At 56.9% G+C, this 26279-nt stretch overlaps 1 protein-coding gene across 10 annotated transcripts in view; it reads right to left on the reverse strand.

Annotated features, from left to right (window-relative positions):
* Nucleotides 1–10413: 10413 nt before the first annotated feature.
* The window catches only part of LOC135971382 (SH3 domain and tetratricopeptide repeat-containing protein 1-like), a 52193-nt gene continuing 36327 nt past the window's right edge, over nt 10414–26279 (reverse strand). For 4 of the 10 annotated variants that reach the window (XM_073993968.1, XM_073993969.1, XM_073993970.1 and 1 more), the window contains 6 exons: nt 21183–21363; nt 19856–20006; nt 15647–15769; nt 14785–14941; nt 13627–13823; nt 10414–10813 (listed from right to left, as the gene is read on the reverse strand). In XM_073993968.1, coding sequence (XP_073850069.1) covers nt 13720–13823; nt 14785–14920 — 240 coding nt within the window. In that variant the 5' untranslated portion in view covers nt 14921–14941; nt 15647–15769; nt 19856–20006; nt 21183–21363 and the 3' untranslated portion in view covers nt 10414–10813; nt 13627–13719. Of the gene's footprint in view, nt 10814–13626; nt 16647–19855; nt 20007–21182; nt 21364–21885; nt 24214–26279 lie in introns of those variants that run through there. The other 6 variants (XM_065546568.2, XM_065546567.2, XM_073993972.1 and 3 more) reach the window with 5 other exon arrangements.

Genomic DNA, 26279 nt, shown 5'->3' on the forward strand with positions numbered 1-26279 from the left:
GGAGCCACCTCGCAGGGGGTGAGCCACCCCCCGCGAGGTGGGGACCAAGAGCCACCCCCTCTCCCCCCCCTTGGCTATTGGGAGCCACCTCGCAGGGGGTGAGCCACCCCCCGCGAGGTGGGGACCAAGAGCCACCCCCTCTCCCCCCCCTTGGCTATTGGGAGCCACCTCGCAGGGGGGTGAGCCACCCCCCGCGAGGTGGGGACCAAGAGCCACCCCCTCTCCCCCCCCTTGGCTATTGGGAGCCACCTCGCAGGGGGGTGAGCCACCCCCCGCGAGGTGGGGACCAAGAGCCACCCCCTCTCCCCCCCCTTGGCTATTGGGAGCCACCTCGCAGGGGGTGAGCCACCCCCCGCGAGGTGGGGACCAAGAGCCACCCCCTCTCCCCCCCCTTGGCTATTGGGAGCCACCTCGCAGGGGGGTGAGCCACCCCCCGCGAGGTGGGGACCAAGAGCCACCCCCTCTCCCCCCCCTTGGCTATTGGGAGCCACCTCGCAGGGGGGTGAGCCACCCCCCGCGAGGTGGGGACCAAGAGCCACCCCCTCTCCCCCCCCTTGGCTATTGGGAGCCACCTCGCAGGGGGGTGAGCCACCCCCCGCGAGGTGGGGACCAAGAGCCACCCCCTCTCCCCCCCCCTTGGCTATTGGGAGCCACCTCGCAGGGGGGTGAGCCACCCCCCGCGAGGTGGGGACCAAGAGCCACCCCCTCTCCCCCCCCTTGGCTATTGGGAGCCACCTCGCAGGGGGGTGAGCCACCCCCCGCGAGGTGGGGACCAAGAGCCACCCCCTCTCCCCCCCCTTGGCTATTGGGAGCCACCTCGCAGGGGGGTGAGCCACCCCCCGCGAGGTGGGGACCAAGAGCCACCCCCTCTCCCCCCCCTTGGCTATTGGGAGCCACCTCGCAGGGGGGTGAGCCACCCCCCGCGAGGTGGGGACCAAGAGCCACCCCCTCTCCCCCCCCTTGGCTATTGGGAGCCACCTCGCAGGGGGGTGAGCCACCCCCCGCGAGGTGGGGACCAAGAGCCACCCCCTCTTCCCCCCCCTTGGCTATTGGGAGCCACCCTCGCAGGGGGGTGAGCCACCCCCCGCGAGGTGGGGACCAAGAGCCACCCCTCTCCCCCCCCTTGGCTATTGGGAGCCACCTCGCAGGGGGGTGAGCCACCCCCCGCGAGGTGGGGACCAAGAGCCACCCCCTCTCCCCCCCCCTTGGCTATTGGGAGCCACCTCGCAGGGGGGTGAGCCACCCCCCGCGAGGTGGGGACCAAGAGCCACCCCCTCTCCCCCCCCTTGGCTATTGGGAGCCACCTCGCAGGGGGGTGAGCCACCCCCCGCGAGGTGGGGACCAAGAGCCACCCCCTCTCCCCCCCCTTGGCTATTGGGAGCCACCTCGCAGGGGGGTGAGCCAACCCCCGCGAGGTGGGGACCAAGAGCCACCCCCCTCTCCCCCCCCTTGGCTATTGGGAGCCACCTCGCAGGGGGGTGAGCCACCCCCCGCGAGGTGGGGACCAAGAGCCACCCCCTCTCCCCCCCCCTTGGCTATTGGGAGCCACCTCGCAGGGGGTGAGCCACCCCCCGCGAGGTGGGGACCAAGAGCCACCCCCTCTCCCCCCCCTTGGCTATTGGGAGCCACCTCGCAGGGGGGTGAGCCACCCCCCGCGAGGTGGGGACCAATAGCCACCCCCTCTCCCCCCCCTTGGCTATTGGGAGCCACCTCGCAGGGGGTGAGCCACCCCCCGCGAGGTGGGGACCAATAGCCACCCCCTCTCCCCCCCCTTGGCTATTGGGAGCCACCTCGCAGGGGGGTGAGCCACCCCCCGCGAGGTGGGGACCAATAGCCACCCCCTCTCCCCCCCCTTGGCTATTGGGAGCCACCTCGCAGGGGGGTGAGCCACCCCCCGCGAGGTGGGGACCAATAGCCACCCCCTCTCCCCCCCCTTGGCTATTGGGAGCCACCTCGCAGGGGGGTGAGCCACCCCCCGCGAGGTGGGGACCAATAGCCACCCCCTCTCCCCCCCCCTTGGCTATTGGGAGCCACCTCGCAGGGGGGTGAGCCACCCCCCGCGAGGTGGGGACCAATAGCCACCCCCCTCTCCCCCCCCTTGGCTATTGGGAGCCACCTCGCAGGGGGGGTGAGCCACCCCCGCGAGGTGGGGACCAATAGCCACCCCCTCTCCCCCCCCTTGGCTATTGGGAGCCACCTCGCAGGGGGGTGAGCCACCCCCCGCGAGGTGGGGACCAATAGCCACCCCCTCTCCCCCCCCTTGGCTATTGGGAGCCACCTCGCAGGGGGGTGAGCCACCCCCCGCGAGGTGGGGACCAATAGCCACCCCCTCTCCCCCCCCTTGGCTATTGGGAGCCACCTCGCAGGGGGGTGAGCCACCCCCCGCGAGGTGGGGACCAATAGCCACCCCCTCTCCCCCCCCTTGGCTATTGGGAGCCACCTCGCAGGGGGGTGAGCCACCCCCCGCGAGGTGGGGACCAATAGCCACCCCCTCTCCCCCCCCCTTGGCTATTGGGAGCCACCTCGCAGGGGGTGAGCCACCCCCCGCGAGGTGGGGACCAATAGCCACCCCCCTCTCCCCCCCCTTGGCTATTGGGAGCCACCTCGCAGGGGGGTGAGCCACCCCCCGCGAGGTGGGGACCAATAGCCCACCCCCCTCTCCCCCCCCTTGGCTATTGGGAGCCACCTCGCAGGGGGGTGAGCCACCCCCCGCGAGGTGGGGACCAATAGCCACCCCCTCTCCCCCCCCTTGGCTATTGGGAGCCACCTCGCAGGGGGGTGAGCCGACCCCCCGCGAGGTGGGGACCAATAGCCACCCCCTCTCCCCCCCCTTGGCTATTGGGAGCCACCTCGCAGGGGGGTGAGCCACCCCCCGCGAGGTGGGGACCAATAGCCACCCCCTCTCCCCCCCCTTGGCTATTGGGAGCCACCTCGCAGGGGGGTGAGCCACCCCCCGCGAGGTGGGGACCAATAGCCACCCCCTCTCCCCCCCCTTGGCTATTGGGAGCCACCTCGCAGGGGGGTGAGCCACCCCCCGCGAGGTGGGGACCAATAGCCACCCCCCTCTCCCCCCCTTGGCTATTGGGAGCCACCTCGCAGGGGGGTGAGCCACCCCCCGCGAGGTGGGGACCAATAGCCACCCCCTCTCCCCCCCCTTGGCTATTGGGAGCCACCTCGCAGGGGGGTGAGCCACCCCCCGCGAGGTGGGGACCAATAGCCACCCCCCTCTCCCCCCCTTGGCTATTGGGAGCCACCTCGCAGGGGGGTGAGCCACCCCCCGCGAGGTGGGGACCAATAGCCACCCCCTCTCCCCCCCCTTGGCTATTGGGAGCCACCTCGCAGGGGGGTGAGCCACCCCCCGCGAGGTGGGGACCAATAGCCACCCCCTCTCCCCCCCCTTGGCTATTGGGAGCCACCTCGCAGGGGGGTGAGCCACCCCCCGCGAGGTGGGGACCAATAGCCACCCCCTCTCCCCCCCCTTGGCTATTGGGAGCCACCTCGCAGGGGGGTGAGCCACCCCCCGCGAGGTGGGGACCAATAGCCACCCCCTCTCCCCCCCCCTTGGCTATTGGGAGCCACCTCGCAGGGGGGTGAGCCACCCCCCGCGAGGTGGGGACCAATAGCCACCCCCTCTCCCCCCCCTTGGCTATTGGGAGCCACCTCGCAGGGGGGTGAGCCACCCCCCGCGAGGTGGGGACCAATAGCCACCCCCTCTCCCCCCCCTTGGCTATTGGGAGCCACCTCGCAGGGGGGTGAGCCACCCCCCGCGAGGTGGGGACCAATAGCCACCCCCTCTCCCCCCCCTTGGCTATTGGGAGCCACCTCGCAGGGGGGTGAGCCACCCCCCGCGAGGTGGGGACCAATAGCCACCCCCTCTCCCCCCCCTTGGCTATTGGGAGCCACCTCGCAGGGGGGTGAGCCACCCCCCGCGAGGTGGGGACCAATAGCCACCCCCTCTCCCCCCCCTTGGCTATTGGGAGCCACCTCGCAGGGGGGTGAGCCACCCCCCGCGAGGTGGGGACCAATAGCCACCCCCTCTCCCCCCCCTTGGCTATTGGGAGCCACCTCGCAGGGGGGTGAGCCACCCCCCGCGAGGTGGGGACCAATAGCCACCCCCTCTCCCCCCCCTTGGCTATTGGGAGCCACCTCGCAGGGGGGTGAGCCACCCCCCGCGAGGTGGGGACCAATAGCCACCCCCTCTCCCCCCCCTTGGCTATTGGGAGCCACCTCGCAGGGGGGTGAGCCACCCCCCGCGAGGTGGGGACCAATAGCCACCCCCTCTCCCCCCCCTTGGCTATTGGGAGCCACCTCGCAGGGGGGTGAGCCACCCCCCGCGAGGTGGGGACCAATAGCCACCCCCTCTCCCCCCCCTTGGCTATTGGGAGCCACCTCGCAGGGGGGTGAGCCACCCCCCGCGAGGTGGGGACCAATAGCCACCCCCTCTCCCCCCCCTTGGCTATTGGGAGCCACCTCGCAGGGGGGTGAGCCACCCCCCGCGAGGTGGGGACCAATAGCCACCCCCTCTCCCCCCCCTTGGCTATTGGGAGCCACCTCGCAGGGGGGTGAGCCACCCCCCGCGAGGTGGGGACCAATAGCCACCCCCTCTCCCCCCCCTTGGCTATTGGGAGCCACCTCGCAGGGGGGTGAGCCACCCCCCGCGAGGTGGGGACCAATAGCCACCCCCTCTCCCCCCCCTTGGCTATTGGGAGCCACCTCGCAGGGGGGTGAGCCACCCCCCGCGAGGTGGGGACCAATAGCCACCCCCTCTCCCCCCCTTTGGCTATTGGGAGCCATGGTGGACTCACAGCCTGGTTTCTATATTTTGAGTAGTATCATCTGCCTCTCTGGAAATAATGTACTGTTTCACAGACGGGTGTACACCCTCAGTGTATTGCTCTAGGAGCAATAATATAATTAATTATTATGCATCAATGATCGATTTTAATAATTATCAGTAATACTATCAATTAATAATTTTCTATTAATTACTGATAATTGTTTGAAATAGATTATGATCTACTCCAAGAATTATTGTTTAATATTAATGTCATTTATCAATATTATTATTTCTTAATATTAATTATTAATTTTTTGCCTACATCCCTTAGTATTGATTTAAGTCACATTAGTTGTTGATATCATTATTTTATTATTAATTGTGTTAATATTATTAATTATTAATACTAATCGTTAACATTTTTCACCAGTGTTTATAGTATCTTAATTGTGATTTTAAATATCTGTGATTAATATTAATTTTTATATTTATTAATATTAATAATTAATAATCTTGTTTCTGATATCCTGCCAGGAGAGGATTATATTACTCCCAGTGTCGCAGAAATTGTAAACCCCTCTATGATGTTATTCCTAGTAGCCAGGGGGTAAAGCATGACATTATTGAAACTACCGCAGTGTGTGTACATGCCGTCGGTCAGCTTTTTCCTTCTATCCAGGGTGGGAGAGGTTTATATGACTCCCAATATCACCGTGGGCGTGGACCGCCACCGTGTTATTTTCCCTGACATCCAAATGTGGAGAGGGTGATGTTTCTTCCGATTTCGCTTGGGTTGTACACCACCCCTGTTATATGATTCCTACTATCCAGCTGGCGAGAGGATGATATCAGTCTCAATATTGCAGGAGGTGTACACTCCTTGGTGATATTGTTCCTAATATCCAGGGACGGAGAGGATGATATCACTCCCATTAAAGCAGGGGGTGTACACCTCTTCTGTGACATTGTTCCTAATAGCCAGCCAGGGAGAGGAAGATATTACCGCCAATATCGCAGGGGTGTACACCCCCTTATGATATTGTTCCTTATATCCTGGGAGAGAGACGATGATACTAGTGGCAATGTCGCAGGGGTTGTACACACCCACTGTGCTATTGTTCCGAATAACACGATATGACTCCCAATATCACAGGGGGGAGGTACCTCCTCCTGTGATATTGTTTCTTATATTCAGGGGGAGAGGATGATATGACTCCCAATATCACAGGGGTTGTACACACCTCCTGCAATATTGTTCCTAATATCCCGAAGGGGAGAGCATAATATTACTCTCAATATCTCAGGGGGTGTACACCTCCTTTGTAATATTTTTCTTCATATCCATGATAGGAGAGGATGATAAGACTCCCAGTATGGCAAGAAGTGTACAGCCGGCCGTGATATAGTTCCTTACATCCAGGTAGGGAGAGGATGTTGTTACTGCCCATATCGTACAAAGTGTAAAACCCCTTCGATATTTTGCCTACAATCCTGAGGGGAGAGGATGATATTACTCCCAAAATCGAAGAAGGTGTACACCCCCCTGGGACACTGCACCCAATATTCACGTTGGGAGACGATGACAATATGCCCAATATCGCAGGGGATGTACACCCACCCTAGGATATTGTTCCTATATCGAGTGTGGGAGAAGACGCTATTACTCCCAATAACGGAGGGGCTGTGGCTGTACACCCCTCCTGTGATATTGTTCTTTATATCCTAGGGAAAAGAGGATGATATTACACCCAATACCGCAGGGGGTGTACACCCACTCAGTGATGTTGTTCTTAATGTACTCCACCTCCCACCACCAGGGATATCGTTCCTAATATCCAGGGGAAGAGAGGATAACATTATGCCCAATATTGCTGGGGAGTATACACAACCTCTGTGATGTTGTTCCTAGGATCCAAAGGTAGAGACGATGATATTACTGGCCATATTGCAGGGGGTGTACACCCTTCTGTGATATCGTTTTTGACATTCAGTTGGGGGAGACGATCACATTAATCCCAATATCGCAGAAGGTGTACAGACCCCTGTGATGTGGTTCCTAATGTACAGGGGAAAGAGAAGAATATTATTCTCAATATCGCAGGGTGTGTAACCACCCTGTCCCCTGTATATTGTCCCTAATATGCAGAGGGGTGGAGGCTGACAGTACTCCCAATATCCCAGAAGGTGCACACACACCTGTGATATAGTTTCTAATATCCAGCGGGAAAGAGGCTGATTTTACTTTCGATATCACAGTGGGTGTACACCGCCCCCAACCCCGGGGTATCGTTCCTAATATCCAGGCGGGAAGAAGATGACATTGCTGACAATATCGAAGGGGGTGGACAACTCTTCTGTGATATGGTTCCTGATATCCAGGGGGTGAGTGGATGATGTGTACACCCCGCCTGTGATATGAATCCTAAAACCTAGAAGAAGAGAGAATGACATTGCTTCCAAAAACACACGGGGTGTACACACCCCGGTGTGATATTGTTCCTCATAACTTCTAGGGGAGAGCGTGATATTACTTCCAATATGACAGTGGCTTGACACCCAGTCTGTGATATTGGTTCTGCACACCAACTCTGTGCCCCTCTTTTCCATGCGTTCTCTCCTCACTGTTGGAACCTCGGGGGAGGCTTTATCTCTGGTTACAGATGAAGAGACGAGGGGTCTGAGAGGTTAAGCAAGTTTGTTACTGGAAAGGGGTCCCGATCCAGACTCCAAGAGAGGTTTCTTGGATCTCACAGAAGAAAGAATTCGGGGCGAGTCCATCAAGTGAAAGCAACTTTATGAGGAAAGAAAAGGAATAAAAGAATGGCTACTCTGGCCGGGCGCAGCGGCTCACTCCTGTAATCCTAGAACTTTGGGATGCCGAGGCAGGTGGATCACCTGAGGTGAGAAGTTCGAGACCAGCCTGGTCCAACATGGCAAAACCCTGTCTCCACTAAAATACAAAACATTAACGGTGTGGTGGCAGGTGCCTGTAATCCCAGCTACTAGGAAGGCTGAGGCAGGAGAATCGCTTAACCCAGGAGGCGGAGGTTGTAGTGAGCCAAGATCATGCCATTGCATTCTAGTTCGGCCAACAGAGCAAGACTCCATCTCAAAAAAAAAAAAAAGAAAAAAAAAGAATGGCTGCTCCACAGGCAGAGTGGCCTCAAAAGCTGCTGGTTGCCCATTTTCATGGTTATTTCTTGATCATACGCTAAACAAGGGTTGGACGATTCATGAGTGTTCCAGGAAAGGGGTGGGCAATTCCCAGAACTGAGAGTTTCTGCCTTCCCTTCTGAGACCGTGTAGGGTAACCTCCAGATGTTGCCATGGCATCTGTAAACTGTCGTGGCGCTGGTGGGAGTGTCTTGTAGCAGTTAAGGCATTATAATTAGCACATAATGAGCTGTGAGGGCAATCAGAGGTCACTCTCGTGGCCATCTTGGGTTTGGGGCTTTGGCCAACTTCTTTATTGCAACCTGCTTTATCAGCAAGGTCTTTATGACCTGTATCTTGTGGGGACCTCCTATCTCATCCTGTGACGAAGAATGCCTAGCCTACTGGGAATGCGGCCCAGCAGGTCTCAGCCTCCCTTTACCCAGCCCCCATTCAAGATGGAGTCGCTCTGGTTCACGTGCCTCTGACAAGCTGGCCTGGGTTGAGTGTCCCCTAGTGTGTGGTTGTTGGAGCTGTTCCTAGGAGTAAGCGGGATTGTCAGTAGGAAACAGGCCTCGGTTAGCCCTGGGGCTGGCACTCTGCCCCAGTATGTCGGTCTCATTTTAGTGGTGACAAAACTGGGGCTCAGAGACATCAACTCCCTCACCCCGAACCCCCAGACTGTGCGTGGTGGGCTGGGGTTTGAATGTGGGGCTTGAAGACCCATCATCTCCTCTGGTCCCCCAGTCTCTGCTGTCCAGGAGAAACAGGATCCCAGGATCCAGGCCCCTCATGGCACCAGCCAGGGTGGGTGGAGATGGGAAGGCACAGTTCCAAAGCCCCCCGGATTCTGAGGCAGTTCGGGGGCCGAGAGCAACCCGGACCTGCGACCCCACCCCGAGAAGAATGGCTGCAGGCCCGGCCCAGCGGGCAGGAGGTCTGTGTCCTCAGTCAACGTGACGGCGCTTCCCGCTCCTCCAGCCAGGCCGTGCCGTCTTCACGTTTCCAGTCATGCGGCCTCCTCTCCAATTCCCAAGCCCAACCCACAGAGACAGCGATCTGGGGTCAACGTGAGGTTTGTCAGCAGCTCTGAGCTGCTGCTTCCCGCCAGCCCCGCGGCCCGTTCTGGAAAGCTCTCTGCTGTCCCCTGGTGGGGAGGCTCGGGGCAGGGCTCTGGTTGCAAGCATGGGGTCCCAGAACCTCCTGGCTCTGTCACCTCTGCTGGGTGGCAAACCAACCCAGGACTGAACCAGTGACACCTGTGGCGCTCCCAGAACCTCCTGGCTCTGTCACCTCTGCTCGGTGGAACACCAACCCAGGACTGAAGCAGCAGATGGGTGCCTGATTCCTTATTATCAGAGCTCCGCCCACTGGCAAGTCCCTCTCTGGGCCTCAGTTTCCCCTTCCATTAAACAAGGGGCTTGGGGGATACAAAGGAGAGGTAACAGCTTAGTGAGGATGGGAGGTTTCTTCTGGGGAGATGAATACATTTATGAAACTTGATGGCGTGAGTGGTTGCACAGGACTGTGAATGCACAAATGCCACATTATTTGCGTTGAAATAGTTCATTGCATGCGATGTGAAAGTTACCTCATTTAAAGTGTTTAAAAGAGCGGCCTGGGAGAGTGCAGTGTATGTGAGAATCACGTGGGACACCCACAGTCTCTAACCTCGGTTTCCTTGCCGTAAACTGGCAGAGACCGTGTGAGCTGTGTTCCTTGGGCCCAGAGATTCCAAGAAGGAAAACCTGGGTTTCCAGGGACTGGGATGAGGGCCGGAGGCTGGAAGGGGAGGGGTATGTGGGGACGGCTGGGGGGCAGCCCAGATAAGGCTTTCAATACTGGGTAGCAGCATCTACACAGGCAGAGATCCCCGCATCTCACTTCCCGCAGGGCTGACCGGTGGTCAGAGGTGGGACTGGCCAGGCCCGGCCCAACCAAGCCTAGGAGCAGAGGACACTGAGTGAGGGATCCCTGGGGCCACCCTCACTGGCTTGTGGCTCTCCTGACACCACAAGAGAGGTCCAGGAGCTGACCTTGGGTCCTAATGGGGGACATCTTCCTGGCTGCAGGCTGGCAGGGTGGTGTGGTGGTCAGTGTACTGGGCTCTGCATCTCCGCCCCTACCTGCTGTGTGACGGTGGGCCAGACACCTAACCTCTCTGTGCCTCTATTTCTTCAATGGCGAACAGGGACACTAGCAGCCCCCACATCCAGGCACAGTGGCCTGAAGGTTAAAGGCAAGGGCGGCACGAGACCTACAGCAAGAGCTCTGAGCAGGGAGAGCAAGGAGCTGCCCAGAGTTCCACCACCATCTCCCCTCTGGCCGCCGAGGAAACCGAGGCTCATGATGACCTGGCCCAGGTCTGTTGGACTCACAGTTGTTCTCATCCCCAAGATCAGCGGGCTGCCACCAGGGAAGGAGATGGCCCCCAGACACAGCCCAGGAAGCACACAGGGAAGGATGCCCTGGGGACTTCGGTATGTTATTGTAAAAAAAAACCATTTATTGCTATTTGAACCCTGCTTTCATGCCTCCATTTCCCAGAAAATGAGCCACGGGAGACACCAGGAGAGGGAGGAGACCATCCTCCTTGCACAAAACCCACTCCCTCGGATGCTGTCCTCAGCGAGGGTGGCTGGGGGCCAACCAGGGGGCCCACCCGCAGAGTGGCAGAGGAGGCAGGTTGACCCTGTGGACGTTGAGCTCTGTGGCGAAGGTCCTGGCCTTCTGGTAGAAGAAGAGCGACTTCTCACGGTCCAGGAGGAAGTTGTGGGAGATGGTGGCCGGCCGCGTGTAGATCTTCAGCTGTGCCTTCTTGTTGCCCAGGTCCACGGCGGCTGCCAGTGCCAGCTGGTAGTACCTGGCTGCATCAAACGGGTCCTGAAGGGGACAGGTCATGCTCAGCAAAAGGGGGACTCGGAGCCCGTCTTCCCAGAGGCCGTTCCTGTCTCCAGGTCATTCCACATGTCCAGCCAATGCTGGCTCACCCCATGAACCCTGAAGCCTGTGACACTGCTGTGGTCTCAGCTGCAGGAGGTGGGGATGACCCTGACACCCCTGGAAGCCTTCCTGACTGCCCCTACGCCCCACTCACCCCAAGTCTCCTGCCCCAGTGCCACCCTCTCTGCAGGCAGTGGCTGCTTTCCCCATGGGCTGAGGTCAGGGCAGATCCTGCCTGCTCTGAGAGTTCCATGCAGGGCCCGTGGCTCCAAGCCACAGCAGGGGCACAGCGTTGAGTGACCCAGGCTCCCCTCTGGCCCCTGTCCATGCTGACCATTTCCAGGCCCTCCACGGGACAGGCCAGGTACAAAACCATCTCACAGGTGTTCTCTCTGGCAATGTTCCCTGAAATATTGACGGAGTGTGACTCCCCAGACATCCACTCCCATTTTCAATGCATCTTTGGCTCAAATTCACCATCCCTGGGTTGGGATGCCATCTCCCAGACCTCCTCCTTGACCCTCCCATCCCCCACCCGGCTTCTCCCCAGGCGCCTCCTCCACATGGGGTCACCCAAGGGACCTCTCTAAGACCCATGCCTAGCCTGTCCCTCTTTACCATCTCAAGATGACTCCCAGGGCCAAGGACAAAGTCCAAGATGCAGCAGTCCATTCCCCCACTGCCCCGCCCCACACACGGCGCAGGGGCGTGAGAAGGCCCCGAGTCACCGCCACTGCTCATCCAATGCCCCTCGGCCCAGCCGAACACTGGACTCTGTGCTGGGTACGTGGCTGAGCCTAATGTCCTTGCTCCCAGTCTGAGGGACCTGGGAGTGAACACTGACCACACAGGGTGGCCCGGGCTGTGGCAGAGGGAAGCCCAGGAGCCTGTGGGGGGCCCAGGAGGCCCCAGACTCAGCCGGGGGTGGAAGGCAAAGGCTTCCTGAAGGGGTGGGGGCATCCCAACTAAACAGGAAGGAGCCAGCCAATGCATATGTCTCTGCGTGTGCCTGTGCATGTGTCTGTGCATATTTGGGTGCCTGTGTGTCTGTGCGTGTTTGTGTGCCTGTGTGCATGCCTGTGTGTGTGTGCGTGTCTGTGTGTGCGTGTGCCTGTGCCCGTGTGCATTTGCGTGTGCATTTCCATGTGCCTGTAGTGTGTGCAGCAGCTAGTGAGTGGCAGGCTGAGCCAGGACACACCTAATCCTACCTATTCCAGGGCTCGCTCTCACGTGTAGACTAAAGGGGACCCCTTTTTAGAGGCAATCGGCAAAGATGCCCATTTACCCCTGCCTCTCTGCCAGCCTTCCAGGCCCCATGCAGCCCGGCTTTTTCTCCTACTCCTCTGGGCCCTGGGTCCAGAGCCTACTACACAAGGAGGAGGGTGTAGCCTTGGAAAGACAGCCGCCCTTGGGGAATTCCAAGGGGGTCTCCCTGTGGGAAGCTGGCCTGCACTGACAGCATAGTCACAATGAGGCCCAGAGGGCTGTGCATGGGAAGGAAGACTGTGCATGGGAAGGAGGGCTGTGCATGGGAAGGAGGTGAAGGAGGCCTCTGCCCCTCAACCCCAACCATGGACTTTGGCCTCTCAGGTACTACTTGGCCCTTTCCTTCCTCCTGGGCAGGCGGAGTGGGCGGCAGGCTTGACCAAAACAGAGAAAGGCCTCTTCTGGGAGGCCCGTCCCCCTGGGTCCCAGGTGAGCCCCTGAGCGGTGAGCAGCGTCCCTCTAGGTCTGACACTTGGCACCTCCCTGTCTGGCTGGGACTTGGGAGGCCACAGGGACCACTTCTGACCACCAGGTGTCGTCAGCACTGGGCGGGGGCCTTCCCGGCAGCCCCAGGCCTGCGGTGGGGGATACGGGGCGGGGTCTTAGGGCTGCCCCAGCTCCTCATGTTGTTCTAAGGCCCCCAAGATCTCGGCCGCAGGACTGGAGTGCCCTGGCCCCTCAGCCCATAAGGAGCACTGACGCGGTGCCGGTGCGATGCTGAGGAGGGGCGGTGCCTGCTGGGCAGAGGGGTGGAGACACCCCAGGTCTGAGTCTGACAGTCCCAGCTCTCCACCCCTGCAGGGCTGGGGGCAGAGGGAGCACAGCACCTCCCCTCGAGACAGACCCGACCCAGCAAGGCCTCAGCCTGGCTGGCTGGGGCCCCGCCCCACCGCACCTGCCCTGAGCTGGGGTTTCCCTGTCTGTGAACCCAATGGTAAGACACTGGTCCCACCCCACCCTTCCTGGGTGATGTGAAAATTCAAGGTGTCTCGGAACTCCAGGAAGGAGTTGCTCAGTGCAGGCTGGCACCCTGGGCAGGCTTCCTAGACGAGGCGCCAGGATTTGGGTTGGATCTTGCAACGTTGATTCAATGCGAGGATGATGCCGTCCTCCGAAATGTCCTTCTCCCGACCCTGTTTTCTTTGTTAAATGCAACTTGACACTTGACTGTCAAGAATCAGCTTTGGTGTCATCTCCTCCAGGAGGGCCCCCCGACTGCAATCCTCCTTCTTTATCCAGAGGACACCATTGCCCACTCATGTGTCAGCCTCCCTGGCTGAGACTGAGTTCTTGAGGGTGGGGCCTGGCCAGCTTGGGAGCTGGGTTGTATCTGCTGACCTTGCCGGCTCCTCCAGCCACGTGCAGAGCTCCAGGGAGGCCACTGGGCCATTCCTAAGGAAGGCTGGAACCCAGGCCTCTGGGGTCTGGGTGGAGATCCCACTCCAAGGGGGCCGGGAACACCCCAAGCCCTGCCCCTCCCCACCCACCTTCAGGTCGTAGAAGATGATGTCACCGAGCACCAGGTACACATTCACGTAGTGGAGGGTCTCCTCGTCGAACTCCAGCGGCGAGTTGCAGAGCTACAGGGCCTTGAGGTAGAAGTGCTCCGCCAGCTTGCCATGACCCAGCTGATGGTGCAGGGCGGCCAGCCGGTGGTAGGCCATGCGCTCATTCAGCTGGTCCCCTGGGGTGGAGGCCAAAGGGGCAGGTGTGAGGATGTGGCTCCCTGGGGCAGGGAGGGCACAGGCCCCTCTGGAGCAGGCATGCAGACCCCAGGCAGCACACCTGGCTTGCCTCCAGGCACCTGCGGTCACCTGGGCAGCTCTGGCCAGTCCCTTCTGGGTTCCCAGACTCACTTTCCCATCTGCAAAGCAGAATTAATAAGGCCTGCCCCGTCTACTGTGAGGCTTTGGCAAAGTCGGACTTGGATGGCCCAGCTCTGTGCCTACACATAGCCACCTGCCTATGCTCACTGGTTTTAACCAGGGGAGCCCAAAAGCCATGCAGTCCAGGTGCTCCCAGGCACCCCGGCTCCAGGCAACCCACAGACATAACATCCGACTCCTCCTGGGTGTGTCACAATCGGAGCCCCCTACTTTGGGGAGTCAGCTGCACACCTACTGTGTACTGGGCCACAGGGCACAAGGCGCTGGGGCATGCGGCCTGCCTAGGGTTCCCTGTCTCTGGAGGGGGACAGACGACCCTGGCACAGCACCAGGGGATGCCCGGCCTTAAGGGGCAGACTGTTGGAAGGGGAATTGGGATTTTATCAGCCAGAGAGCTGGGTGGTTGATGAGGGTGGGAAGGGTACAAGAGAAAGGGAATATGCCACTCAGCCTGGCACATACAGGGACCAACGAGATGCCTGGCATGTCTGGAAGGCAGAGGGCACACTGGGCGGCCCTTGTGGTCAGCAGCGGGAACAGGCAGAGGAAACAGAGCTCAGTCAGGCAGGGAGCTCTGCACTGCGTGAGAGACCTTGGGCTGTGCCGCACAGCCGGACGGGGAAGCCAGTTGGGCAGATCTGCCTGCCTGGACAGGAGACCAGGAAAATCCAGCAGCTGTTTCAGCTCCTGCCCTGCAGTCCTGGAGGCTGGGCTCTGGCACAGTGTGGGTCCTGGCAGGGTGGGGCTCAGGGGACTTACCCAGAGTGATGCTGAGTGCTAGGGCCACGTAGGCAAACTCCAAGCACTCCTGGGGATTTTCCAGTGTGGCCAGCAGTGCCACCAGCTTGTTGCACAGCTGTAGCTGCAGCTCCGCCTTGCGGTTGCCTGTAGTCATTGCCAGGGCCAGGACCCGGTCCTACCACACAGGCAGGTGGGGTCAGGTTTCCCGTAGCACCCACCTTGCCCAGCGCCCTCCTCAGAGCTCAAACATGTGCTTGGAGCTTCCCACACCCCAGCTACACCTGCACCTCCACACAGCTCTGTGCTCTGGGATAACACACAGTTCAGACACCCAAGTTGGGGGCTGAAGAGTCACCTGAGGCCCATCCAGCTACACCCGGCAGCCTCAGACCCGTCTCTCCCACCTGGCCACCGGGGGTCTGACTCGGGGGAGCCAGCACTCCTCTCTGCTCTAAAAACACCACATTTATCTGTGCCCAGGACTGAGCCACACCGTGAGCTCAGAGGAAGGGAGAAGCCGTCCCACTTCGGGGTGCATGCAGACCCGGGCCTCCCAGTGACATGCTGTGTGTCCTCTGACATGTCCCTGTGCCTCTCTGAGCCTCAGTTTCCTCATCTGAAAGATGGGGACAGAACTTCCCGCTCATGGTTGCTTGAGATCATCAGGTACAAGGGTAGAGCCATTGTCACATCCAGGCCCCGAGTGTTTGTCCCAGGCAGGGGCACGGTCAATATCATGCCCGGTGAGACCACTTGGAAACTAGCATGTGCATGGGTGGCCCTGCCTCCAGGTGGGAGGCCTCTGCCCTGCCACACCTGTGCCTCAGCCCTCCAGGTGCCCCCCTGAGGCCCACCCACATCAGCCCACAGGCCAGCTCACCCGGTAGAAGGACACAGCTTTCTCCCGCTCCCAGGCCCCACTGAAGAAGATGTCTCCAGCTGCCTCAAACAGCTCCGGCCCCAGGTTGGGGTCGCCTGTGTACAGGACCACATTCTGTGCCACCTGAAAGGAGACAGAAGTTCCCTCAAGACCCACACCTGGTGAGGTGGCCATGCCCACCTTTTCCAGCCTCCTTCCTCTCACACACTACAGGTACACCTGAGCATTTTTCAGACCCTGTGCATTAGGGCTGCCCCCACCACTGGCATGAGGACAATGAACTGATGCACCTGAGTGCCAGGAGATAACTGAGCAGCTGCAGCCCAGGAGCCCGACACCTGTGAATCCTACCACCAGGGCTAGCCCTAGCCCACTCCCCCTGCACTCACACCAGTCTCCGTGGCCCCCAGATTGCTGGGAGCCCATCCCCTGGCTCCTTTCTGCGTTGCCACATCCCTGCCACATCAACAGTGTTTGTGGGTGGGCCTGGTCCCCTCTTGGCCATGAGCTCTTGATCCCTCTCCTCAGCTCAAGGAGGTATACAGCAGGTGCTCAGTAATGAAAGCTTCACCAGGCTCGTGGGCTTCACAATTTGTTCCGGACCACACTGTGTTTGGGAAAGCCTCTGAAAACAGCCACTATGATAGATTCATTTTGTAAGGAGATGTGCCACGTGTTGCTTGGAGCAAGTTCTTCTGTGTGTTAACTGAGTGGTCACATTATTTGAGCATGTGCTGTATTTGAGCAGGTGCTGGGCACTGTGAGGGGCTGCGCCTCTGCCCTCAGGGAGAAGATGCTGGCCACTGGGGGAGGATATGAGGGAACCAGTTGGAGGGAGGAAAAAGGCACACAACAGGTGCTCAGCAGTAGCTTAGGAATGAGTGGATGGATGGATGAATGGATGAGGAGATGTAGACACATGGATGGATGGATGAGTGTGTGGATAGATTAATGCTGGGATGGATGGATGGACGGATGGATGGATGGATGGATGGATGGATGGATGGACGGACGGACGGACGGACGGACGGGTGGGTGGATGGGTGGATGGATGGGTGGATGGGTGGATGGGTGGGTGGATGGGTGGATGGGTGGATGGGTGGATGGGTGGGTGGGTGGGTGGATGGATGGATGGATGGATGGATGGATGGATGGATGGATGGGTGGAATGATGTGTGTATGTCTGTATGTATGTATGGGTGGGTAGATAATGTATGGATGGGTGGAGGGTAGATGATGTATGTGCATATGGATGGATAGATGGTGGATGAATGTATGGATAAACAAATTGACAGATAGATGAATGGAGGGATGGATTAATAGGTAGATTGGTGGGTGGATGGATGAATGATGGATGGATGGACGAACAGTGAATGGATGGATGGGAGAAAGGATGGATGGAAGGATGGATGGATGGATGAATGGATGGGTGAATGGATGATGGATGGATGGAAGGATGAACAGGTGGATGGATGGATGATGGAAGCATGGATGGATGATGGAAGCATGGATGGATGATGGATGGATGGATGAATGGATAAAAGGATATGTGGATGGATGATGGACGGATGGAAGGATAAACTGGTGATTGGATGGATGATGGAAGGATGAACGGACAGATGGATGGAACAACAGGTGAATGGATGGATAGACGGGTGAATGGATGGATAAAAGGGTGGGTGAATGATGGATGGGTGAATGATGGATGGGTGAATGGACAGATGGATGAATGGACAGATGGATGGATGAATGGACAGATGGATGAATGGACAGATGGATGGATGAATGGACATATGGATGATGGATGGATGGATGGATGGATGGATGGATGGATGGATGGATAATGGATGGATGATGGATGGATGGATGAAGAGATGAATGGATGGATAATGGAAGGATGGATGAATGGATAAATGGATAGATGGATGAATGATGGATGGATGGATGAACAGGAGGTGAGTGGATGGTTGATGGAAGGATGGATGGATGACAGATGGATATATGGATGAATGGATAAATGGATGAATGGATAAATGGATGAATGGATGAATGATGGATGGATGAATGGTGGATGGATGAATGGTAGATGGATGGAAGGATGAACAGGTGGATGGATGGAAGGATGGAAGGATGAACAGGTGAATGGATGGTTGATGGAAGGATGAATGGACGGATGGATGGATGAACAGGTGAATGGATGGATAGACGGGTGAATGGATGGATGATAAATGGATGTATGATAAAAGGATGGATGATAAAAGGATGGATGGATGAATGGACAGATGGATGGATGAATGGACAGATGGATGATGGATGGATGGATGGATGGATGGATGGATGGATGATGGATGGATGAACAGATGAATGGATGGATGATGGAAGGATGGATGGATGAATGGATAAATGGATAGATGGATGAATGATGGATAGATGGATGAACAGGAGGTGAGTGGATGGTTGATGGAAGGATGGATGGATGACAGATGGATATATGGATGAATGGATAAATGGATGAATGGATGAATGGATGAATGATGGATGGATGAATGGTGGATGGATGAATGGTAGATGGATGGAAGGATGAACAGGTGGATGGATGGAAGGATGGAAGGATGAACAGGTGAATGGATGGTTGATGGAAGGATGAATGGACGGATGGATGGATGAACAGGTGAATGGATGGATAGACGGGTGAATGCATGGATGATAAATGGATGTATGATAAAAGGATGGATGATAAAAGGATGGATGGATGAATGGACAGATGGATGGATGATGGCTGGATGGATAAATGGATGGATGGATGGATGATGGATAGATGGAAGGATGAACAGATGAATGGATGGATGATGGAAGGATAGATGATGGAAAGATGGGTGGATGATGGAAGGATGGATGGATGGATGAATGGATAAATGGATGGATGGAAGGATGAACAGGAGGTGAGTGGATGGATGATGGAAGGATAGATGGATGATAGATGGATGGATGGATAAATGGATGAATGGATAAAATGGATGGATGGATGGATGAATGATGGATGGATGGAAGGATGAACAGGTGAATGGATGGATGATGGAAGGATGGATGGATGAATGGACGAACAGGTGGATGGATGGTGGCTGAAAGAATGGATGATAAAAGAATGGATGAATGATGGATGGATGAATGGATGGATGGATGGACGATAGATGGATGAATGGAAGGATGAACAGGTGAATAGATGTATGATAGATGGATGGATGGATGGATGGATGGATGGATGGATGGATGGAAGGAAGGATGAGCAGGCGAGTGGATGAATGATGGAAGGATGGATGGATGATGGATGGATGGAAGAATGAACAGGTGAATGGATGATGGAAGGATGGAAGAATGGACAGAGAGATGGATGAACAGGTCAATGGATGGATGGATGATAAAAGGATGGATGATGAATGAATGGATGGATGGATGGACAGCTGAATGAAAGCATCATGGATGGATGGAAGATGGTTGGATGGATAATGGAAAGATGGATGGAAGGATGGATGGAAGGATGGATGGAAGGATGGACGAACAGGTGAATGGATGGACGAAGAGGTGAACAGAAACATGATGGATGGATGGATGGATAGAAGGATGAACAGTTGGATGGATGATGGAAAGATAGATGGAAGGATGGATGGATGGACGAACAGGTGAATGGATGGATGGACAGGAGAATGGATGGATGATAAAAGGATGGATGGATGATAGATGGATGGATGGACGGAGGGATGGATGGATGGACAGAGGGATGGATGATGGATGGATGGATGGATGGATGCGTGGAAAGACAAACAGGTGAATGGATGGATGATGGAAGGATGGAAGGATGGATGATAGATGGATAGATGGAAGGACCCACAGGTATATGGGAAGATGATGGAAGAATGGATGGATGATGGATGGATGGATGGAAGGATGAGCAGGTAAACAGATAGATGATGGAAGGATGAATGGATGGGTGGATGGACAGGTGAATGGATGGATAGATGGGTGAATAGATGGATGAGAAAAGGATGGATGAATGATGGATGGATGGATGCACAGATGGATGGATGGATGGATGGATGGATGGATGGATGGATGGATGAACAGGTAAATAGATGATGGAAGAATGAATGGATGGGTGGATGGACAGAAAGTGAACAGCACAGGGGTCCTCCTGCATCCCTTGCCACTCACCTGGATGTACAAGTCCACCAGCTCGCTCTGCTGCAGGCTGTAATAGATCTTCCCTGCTTGCAGCCAGGCACGCGCCTCCTTCTCTTTCTTCTGAAGATCAATGAAAATCCCCAGACTTCATTTAGTGTAGTCCAGAGTGGATTTGTAGGCCCTGGAATCAGACACAGGTGTCAGAACAAGGGCTTTCATCCTCCTGGAACCAGTCTGCCTCCTCCTGTGGGTCTGGTGACAGATGAATCTGGAATGTGCGGACTGGGAACGGCCCCCTTGTGTGTGCAGTGTTCTGCCCTTCCCAGGGTGCTGGGAGGGCCAGGGTGAACACACACAGCATGGAAAAGATGAAGGACATCCTTCTGAGGGAATTGGGCATCATGCTGCCCTGTGGCAGGAGGAATGTGCTAGTCCATCTCCCCTGCCTCCCAGACATGGCCTGTGTCTTCTCCAGACGCACCAGGAGCCGTTAGTGTTCAGAGGCTATCTGGGCCGATGGTTCTCAAGGTGTGCAGGTATCACAGTCACCCGGAGGCCTGTCCCTATAGCTTGCTGGCCCTGCCCACAGAGCTTCCGGCTCCACAGGCCTGGGGCAGGCCCTAGAACTCCCACTTGCCACAGGCTCCTAGGTGACATGGATGCTGCTCTGCTGGTCCAGGGACTACACTTTGAGAAGCATGGCTCTAGCACACTGGCCCATTTTCCTTTTGTGAACCTGAGGCCAAGACTGGAGCCAGTCTCCCAGGTCCCCATGGAATCTGGCTCCTTCCCTGCTCTCTCAGTAAGTCTGACACTCCAGGGGGTGTGACTGCAGCAATGTCACTGGGCCCTGTGGGTGGGGTGGCCAGGGCCATGGTTACCCCACCAGGTCAGGATGCTTGGGGGAAGCCGAGTAGGCCACATATGGGATGTGAGACCTTGAAACCCTGCCCCAGGGAAGCAGGTGACACAACTGGCTCTGTCTTCTGTGGGAGAGAAGCCACAGGTGGCTGCTGTGGTCACATTTAAGGGGACAGATGAAGGCCAGGAGTGAAGATTCGGGGCAGTCAGAGGTCAGATGACAAAAGCCACCATAGTAGGAAGAACAGCCCAGAGAGCACGTACTGCCTCTGCTGGGGTGGAGATGACCTTTGACCCAACAAGGGAGGCTCAAGCTGGGACTCACGGGCCAGCAGCAGCCCTGGAACGACCCCAGGCCCACCAGCTCAAAGCATCTGATGCCAAGGAACCAAATGATCAAAAGGAGAGGGGCTGCTGGGGTCCTGGGCCAGCTTTCTTGTGCCCCGCTCCTTGCCCTGCCCATCCCCACCTCCACCACTGCAAAGCCAGCCCTTACCGCTCGGTACCCAGGGACAGGTAGAGCTGACTGATGGTCTCCAGGAGCTGCCCCTCCAGCACCTTGTCGGCCACCTTGCGGGCCAGGGAGAGCTGGAGCTCATGGTAGATGACACGCTGGGCCTCACTGGGCATGACGGTGCCGTAGAAGTAGCACAGCCGCTGGACGGACCGCAGCTGGCCTGGGCAGAAGACAAAATGGAAGACATTAGTCTCCCAGCATCGAAGCGAGGCTGGCTGGGCTCGGAGGCCCCTGAGCCATGCTTGCCTCTTTCACACCTCTGTGAGCCTGGGCCCCATAGGTGGGGAGACTGAGCACAGACAGGCCATGCACCCATTTCAGGACAGATTCCGAACACACAGTCACATGGGCACACTTTGGTGCAGATGCTCATGGTAGAGGCCGGCCTTCTTTACAACTCCCAGGGCTGAGGTCCTGGCCAGGCTCGGCCCCTGCACCAGGCCATCTATTTCTGCTTCACAAAGCCTCTCTGGCCAGGACCAGGGCCGCCTTCAGCCTGAGCTGATGAGGCCAGGGGCACAAGTAGCCCCTGTCGCAGATGGAACCCTGAGAGAGCAAAGCCAAGCGTCATGTCTGCCACATACGGCATCATGTTGGGGGAACGGGGTTCAAAGCTGGGCCCTGGCGTTCCCACACATGCTTCTCTCATGCAACCAGGCTCCCAAGCCACAGGCTCACTGACCTCTCCCAAAGCCAGGGCGCTGGGAACGGTGGAAAGCTTCTGATTTTCTAGTGCCAGAAACATTCCGGAGATTAACACAGGAAACCAGGTACGCCAAATGGACAGCTGTTACACACACCACCCAACAACAGCTGAATACACAGTCCTCTCGAGCACCCATGGGACATTCCCCATGACAGACCATGTGCCAGGCCACAAAATGAGCCTCAGGGAATGGAGAAGGTCTGAGACCAAAGCAGAGGTGTTCTTCAGCTGTACTGGCACGAAACTGGAAATCAACAGTGAAGGAAATGTGAGAAATTCAAAAATATGTGGAAATTACACACTCCTAAACAACCAGTGAGTCAAAGAGACCATCAGGGAAACTGAAAACTAATTTGAGAAGAATGCAAACAAATGCACAGCCCGGGCCAGCGCGGTGGCTCACGCCTGTCATCCCAGCACTGTGGGAGGCCGAGGCGGGAGGATCGCTTGAGTACAGGAGTTTGAGAACAGCCTGGGAAACATGGTGAAATCCCGTCTCTATAAAAAAGTAAAATATAAAAATTAGCCGGGTAGGGTGGTGCACGTCTGTAATCCCAGCTACTCGGGAGGCTGAGGCATGAGAATGGCTTGAACCTGGGTAGAAGTTGCAGTGAGCCAAGATTACACCACTGCACCCCACCCTGGGCAATAGAGCAAAACTCTGTCTTTAAAAAAAAAAAAAAATAGCACAGTGTATCAAAAATTCCAACATGCAGCTAAGGCAGTGCTGAAAGGGAAATTTATAACTGTAAATGTCTACATTCAAAGACAGAAGAAAAATCTCAAAAACCTAACCTTCCACCTTGAGAAACTAGAAAAAGAATGAACTAAACCCAAAGCAAATAAAAGGAAGAAAATAATAAATATGAGAGTGGAAATGGGAAGTAAAAATACAGAGAATGGAAAAACAGAGATAATCAACAGAACCAAAAGTGGGTTTTTTGAAAATAATAACAAAATTGACAAATCTTTCACCAGACTGACCAAGAAAAGAAAGAGGGACACAAATGACGGAAATCAGAGACTGAGCACCATGGCTCACGCCTGTCATCCCAGCGCTTTGTGAGGCCGAGGTGGAAGGATCGCTGAGGCCAGCATTCAAGACTAGCCTGGGGGAACATGATGAGACCCCATCTCTAATAAAAAGAAATAAATAAAAAATTAAAAACCCAAGTTTCTAAAATGAGAAATGAAAGAGGAAACATTATTGCCAACCTGACAGAAATAAAAGGATTCCATGAAAACACTACGAACAACTCTACACCAACAAATCAGACCATCTAGACACAACAGCCAAACTCCTAAAATGACACAAACTACCAAAAGTGACTCAAAAATGACCCCAAGTAAGCATGTGGGGTATCAGCGCCGCCCTCGGTCTCCTTGACCATTCAGGGCAGGGTGGGGAGATAGGGAGGCATGATCCCCGTTCCCTGGCCTGCATTTCCAAGTCTGAATCCCCCAGCACCCTGGGGACGGCCTCGTAGGAGGAGGTGCCACAGGCTATTGTGCCAGGAGCCACGGGAGGCTGCAGTGGGGGTTGGGGCGCTGGATTCCTGGAGGGTCTCCTTCCAGTCAGAGAATGCCCCTGGGGAAGAAGCCTGGGTCTGAACCCCCCACCCCTCCTTGGGCAGATATGTGGGACCGGGGCCCCTTCACATGGTCCTTCCCAAAATCTCATCCCTCCTAGGGCCAGGAGTGGGTGCCAGGCCTGTGCTGGGAAATGGGCAGATTTGGCCACAGCCCCTGGGGCTCTGGTCCAGGCCACAGGAGGCAGCTCTGAGTGCTCTCACTATGCCATGACAAAGCACTGCAAGGCAGAGGGGACCCACAACAGTATCCCTTGTCTCGGCCATTTCCCTGGACTCAACTTCCTCATCTATCCTCTGCGGCCTAGATTTCGGACAGCCCTGCCCACCTACTGTCCATTCACTGCTCAGTCTGCAGTGACTGTTGGATAGCACTCCATGGCTCCCCAGTGCTCTTGGGGAAAAGGCCAAGCCACAGCCTGAGGCCCCAGGCCCTGCTTAGCTCTCCAGAAGAGCTTCTCACCATCCAGCACCCAACCCACGCACTCCTAACTCTGCACCTCCCTGCATAAGCCCTGCTCACTCACCCCCGCTCACACCCCACTTATCCCCGCTCACACTTCCGCTCACTCACCCCAATCACACCTCCGCTCACTCACCCCCACTCAGTCATCCCCGCTCACACTCCCACTCACTCACCCCATCACACCTCCGCTCACTCACCCCCACTCACTCATCTCCACTCACACTCCCGCTCACTCATCCCCACTCACTCACCACCGCACCCCACTCATCCCGGCTCACACTCCTGATCACTCACTCCCATCACACCTCTGCTCACTCACCCCCACTCATCCCCGCTCACTGACCATCACACCTCCGCTCACTCACCACCACTCACTCATCCCCGCTCAATCACCCCCACTCAATCACCCCCACTCACTCACTGCCCCTCACACCCCCTTCGTCCCCGCTCACTCACCCCCACTCGCTCACCCCTGCTCACACCCCACTCATCCCCGCTCACACTCCCACTCACCCCCATCACACCTCCACTCACTCACCCCCACTCACTCATCCCCGCTCACTCACCCCCACTCACTCACCACCACTCACCCCCACTAGCTTATCCCTGGTCCTTCACACAGGCTACACCACCAGCCCCTCCACCACCACCTATTACTTGATTAAATCCTCTCAACCCTCTGGTCCCAGACTAAGAGGCTTCCCTAACCCGGGGCCAAGTGCTGCCCCGCCATCACGCCACTCACCCTTTTGTGGCTTCTCTGGCCTAAAACTCACATTCCCATGCTCAGTCCCTGCCACCCGAGGACCCCACAAGCCCTATTTATGCGTGGGGCTGGCACACACTGCACAACGAGCTGCTTTTGCATGAACTGCTCTGCGGCTTCGGGCAATCACCCGCCCCGTGTCCTTTGTGAAGTGGGATGACAGGTGCGCAGCCTGCCAACACACCAAGCAGATAAGACGGGCACAAGAACCGGCGTTCAGGGCCTGGCTCATGGAGGGGCCCCAAGTCCCAGCTCAGCAGAGCCTGTCTTGATCCCAGGGTTATGGCTAGGGATTCCCAGCACGCAGGACTTTCCGTGCTCAAGGCAGCATGGTCCCTGGGCAAACTGGGAAGAGCTGGCTGCCCCAGTAGGGCAGAGGGCCTGGCCTTGCATGGGAACCGCCTGTCTCCAGGGCGCTTGCCAACATCTGCTGCTGGCCATGACTCAGCACTTTCGATGGTGGAAAAACCACCACTTGTTTCTGAATCACAAACCCCAGGTGTGCCCTGATGCGAGTGGCCCCGGAAGGTGAACAGGAGGAACCGGGGCACTCACTCTCCACATGGCCCATCTCCACAGCGACTGGAAGGGCCCACTCATAGTAGCCCTTGCCCTGCTGGGCCGGACCCTGGTGGGTGCAGAGGTGGCCCAGCTGCAGGAGCACGTGGGTGAAGTCCCGGCCACACTCCCTGCAGGGCAGCCTTGAGAACAGCCGCACGGCCTCCAGGAGGTGGTGCTGGGCCAGCCTGCTGGCACCCGCGTGCAGGCACAGGGTCCCGAAGTTGGCCAGCACCACTGCCTGGTTCCTCCGCTGGCCCAGGTCCTGAGCCGCCCGCAGGGTGCGGTAGTAGCCCTAGGCTGCCTGTCTCATCCGGCCCAGCAGGGCAAGGGCTACTATGCCTTCAGAGCCACGTCTCTCTCTTGTCATCTAACCCATTTAAACTCTCCTTTCAAACTATATGCCAGACCTAACCACTTCTCACCTTTCTCATCATTTCCAACCAGGTCCAGCCCTCATCACAGCGCTCTGGGTTACTGCAAAAGCCTCCCAATCGCCAGGCACAGTGGCTCATGCTTGTAATCCCAGTACTTTGGTAGGCCAAGGCAGGTGGATCATCAGAGGTCAGGAGTTCAAGACCAGCCTGGCCAACATGGTGAAACCCCTCTACTAAAAATACAAAAAATTAGCCAAGCATGGTGGTGGGTGCCTGTAATCCCAGCTATTCGGGAGGCTGAAGCAGGAGAATCACTTGAACACAGAAGGCAGAGGTTACAGTGAGCCGAGATCGTGCCATTGCACTCCAGCCTGGGTGACAAGAGCGAAACTCCATCTCAGAAGGTTTAAAAAAAAAAAAAAAAAGCCTCCCAACCTACCTCTCTCCTTCCACCTTTCACCCTACCCTGCATTCTACCTTCCACTCTCAAACATTTCAGAAAAAAAAAAAATTATATCCACAGAGAGAGAAAGAGAAAGTACAAATGGGGTGAAATGTTTGGGGAATCTGAGGGAAGAGTATATGGGAATTCTCTGTACTATTTTTGCAACTTT

Source organism: Macaca fascicularis, chromosome 6 (genome assembly GCF_037993035.2).
Source record: "Macaca fascicularis isolate 582-1 chromosome 6, T2T-MFA8v1.1".
Classification (NCBI taxonomy): Eukaryota; Metazoa; Chordata; class Mammalia; order Primates; family Cercopithecidae; genus Macaca; species Macaca fascicularis.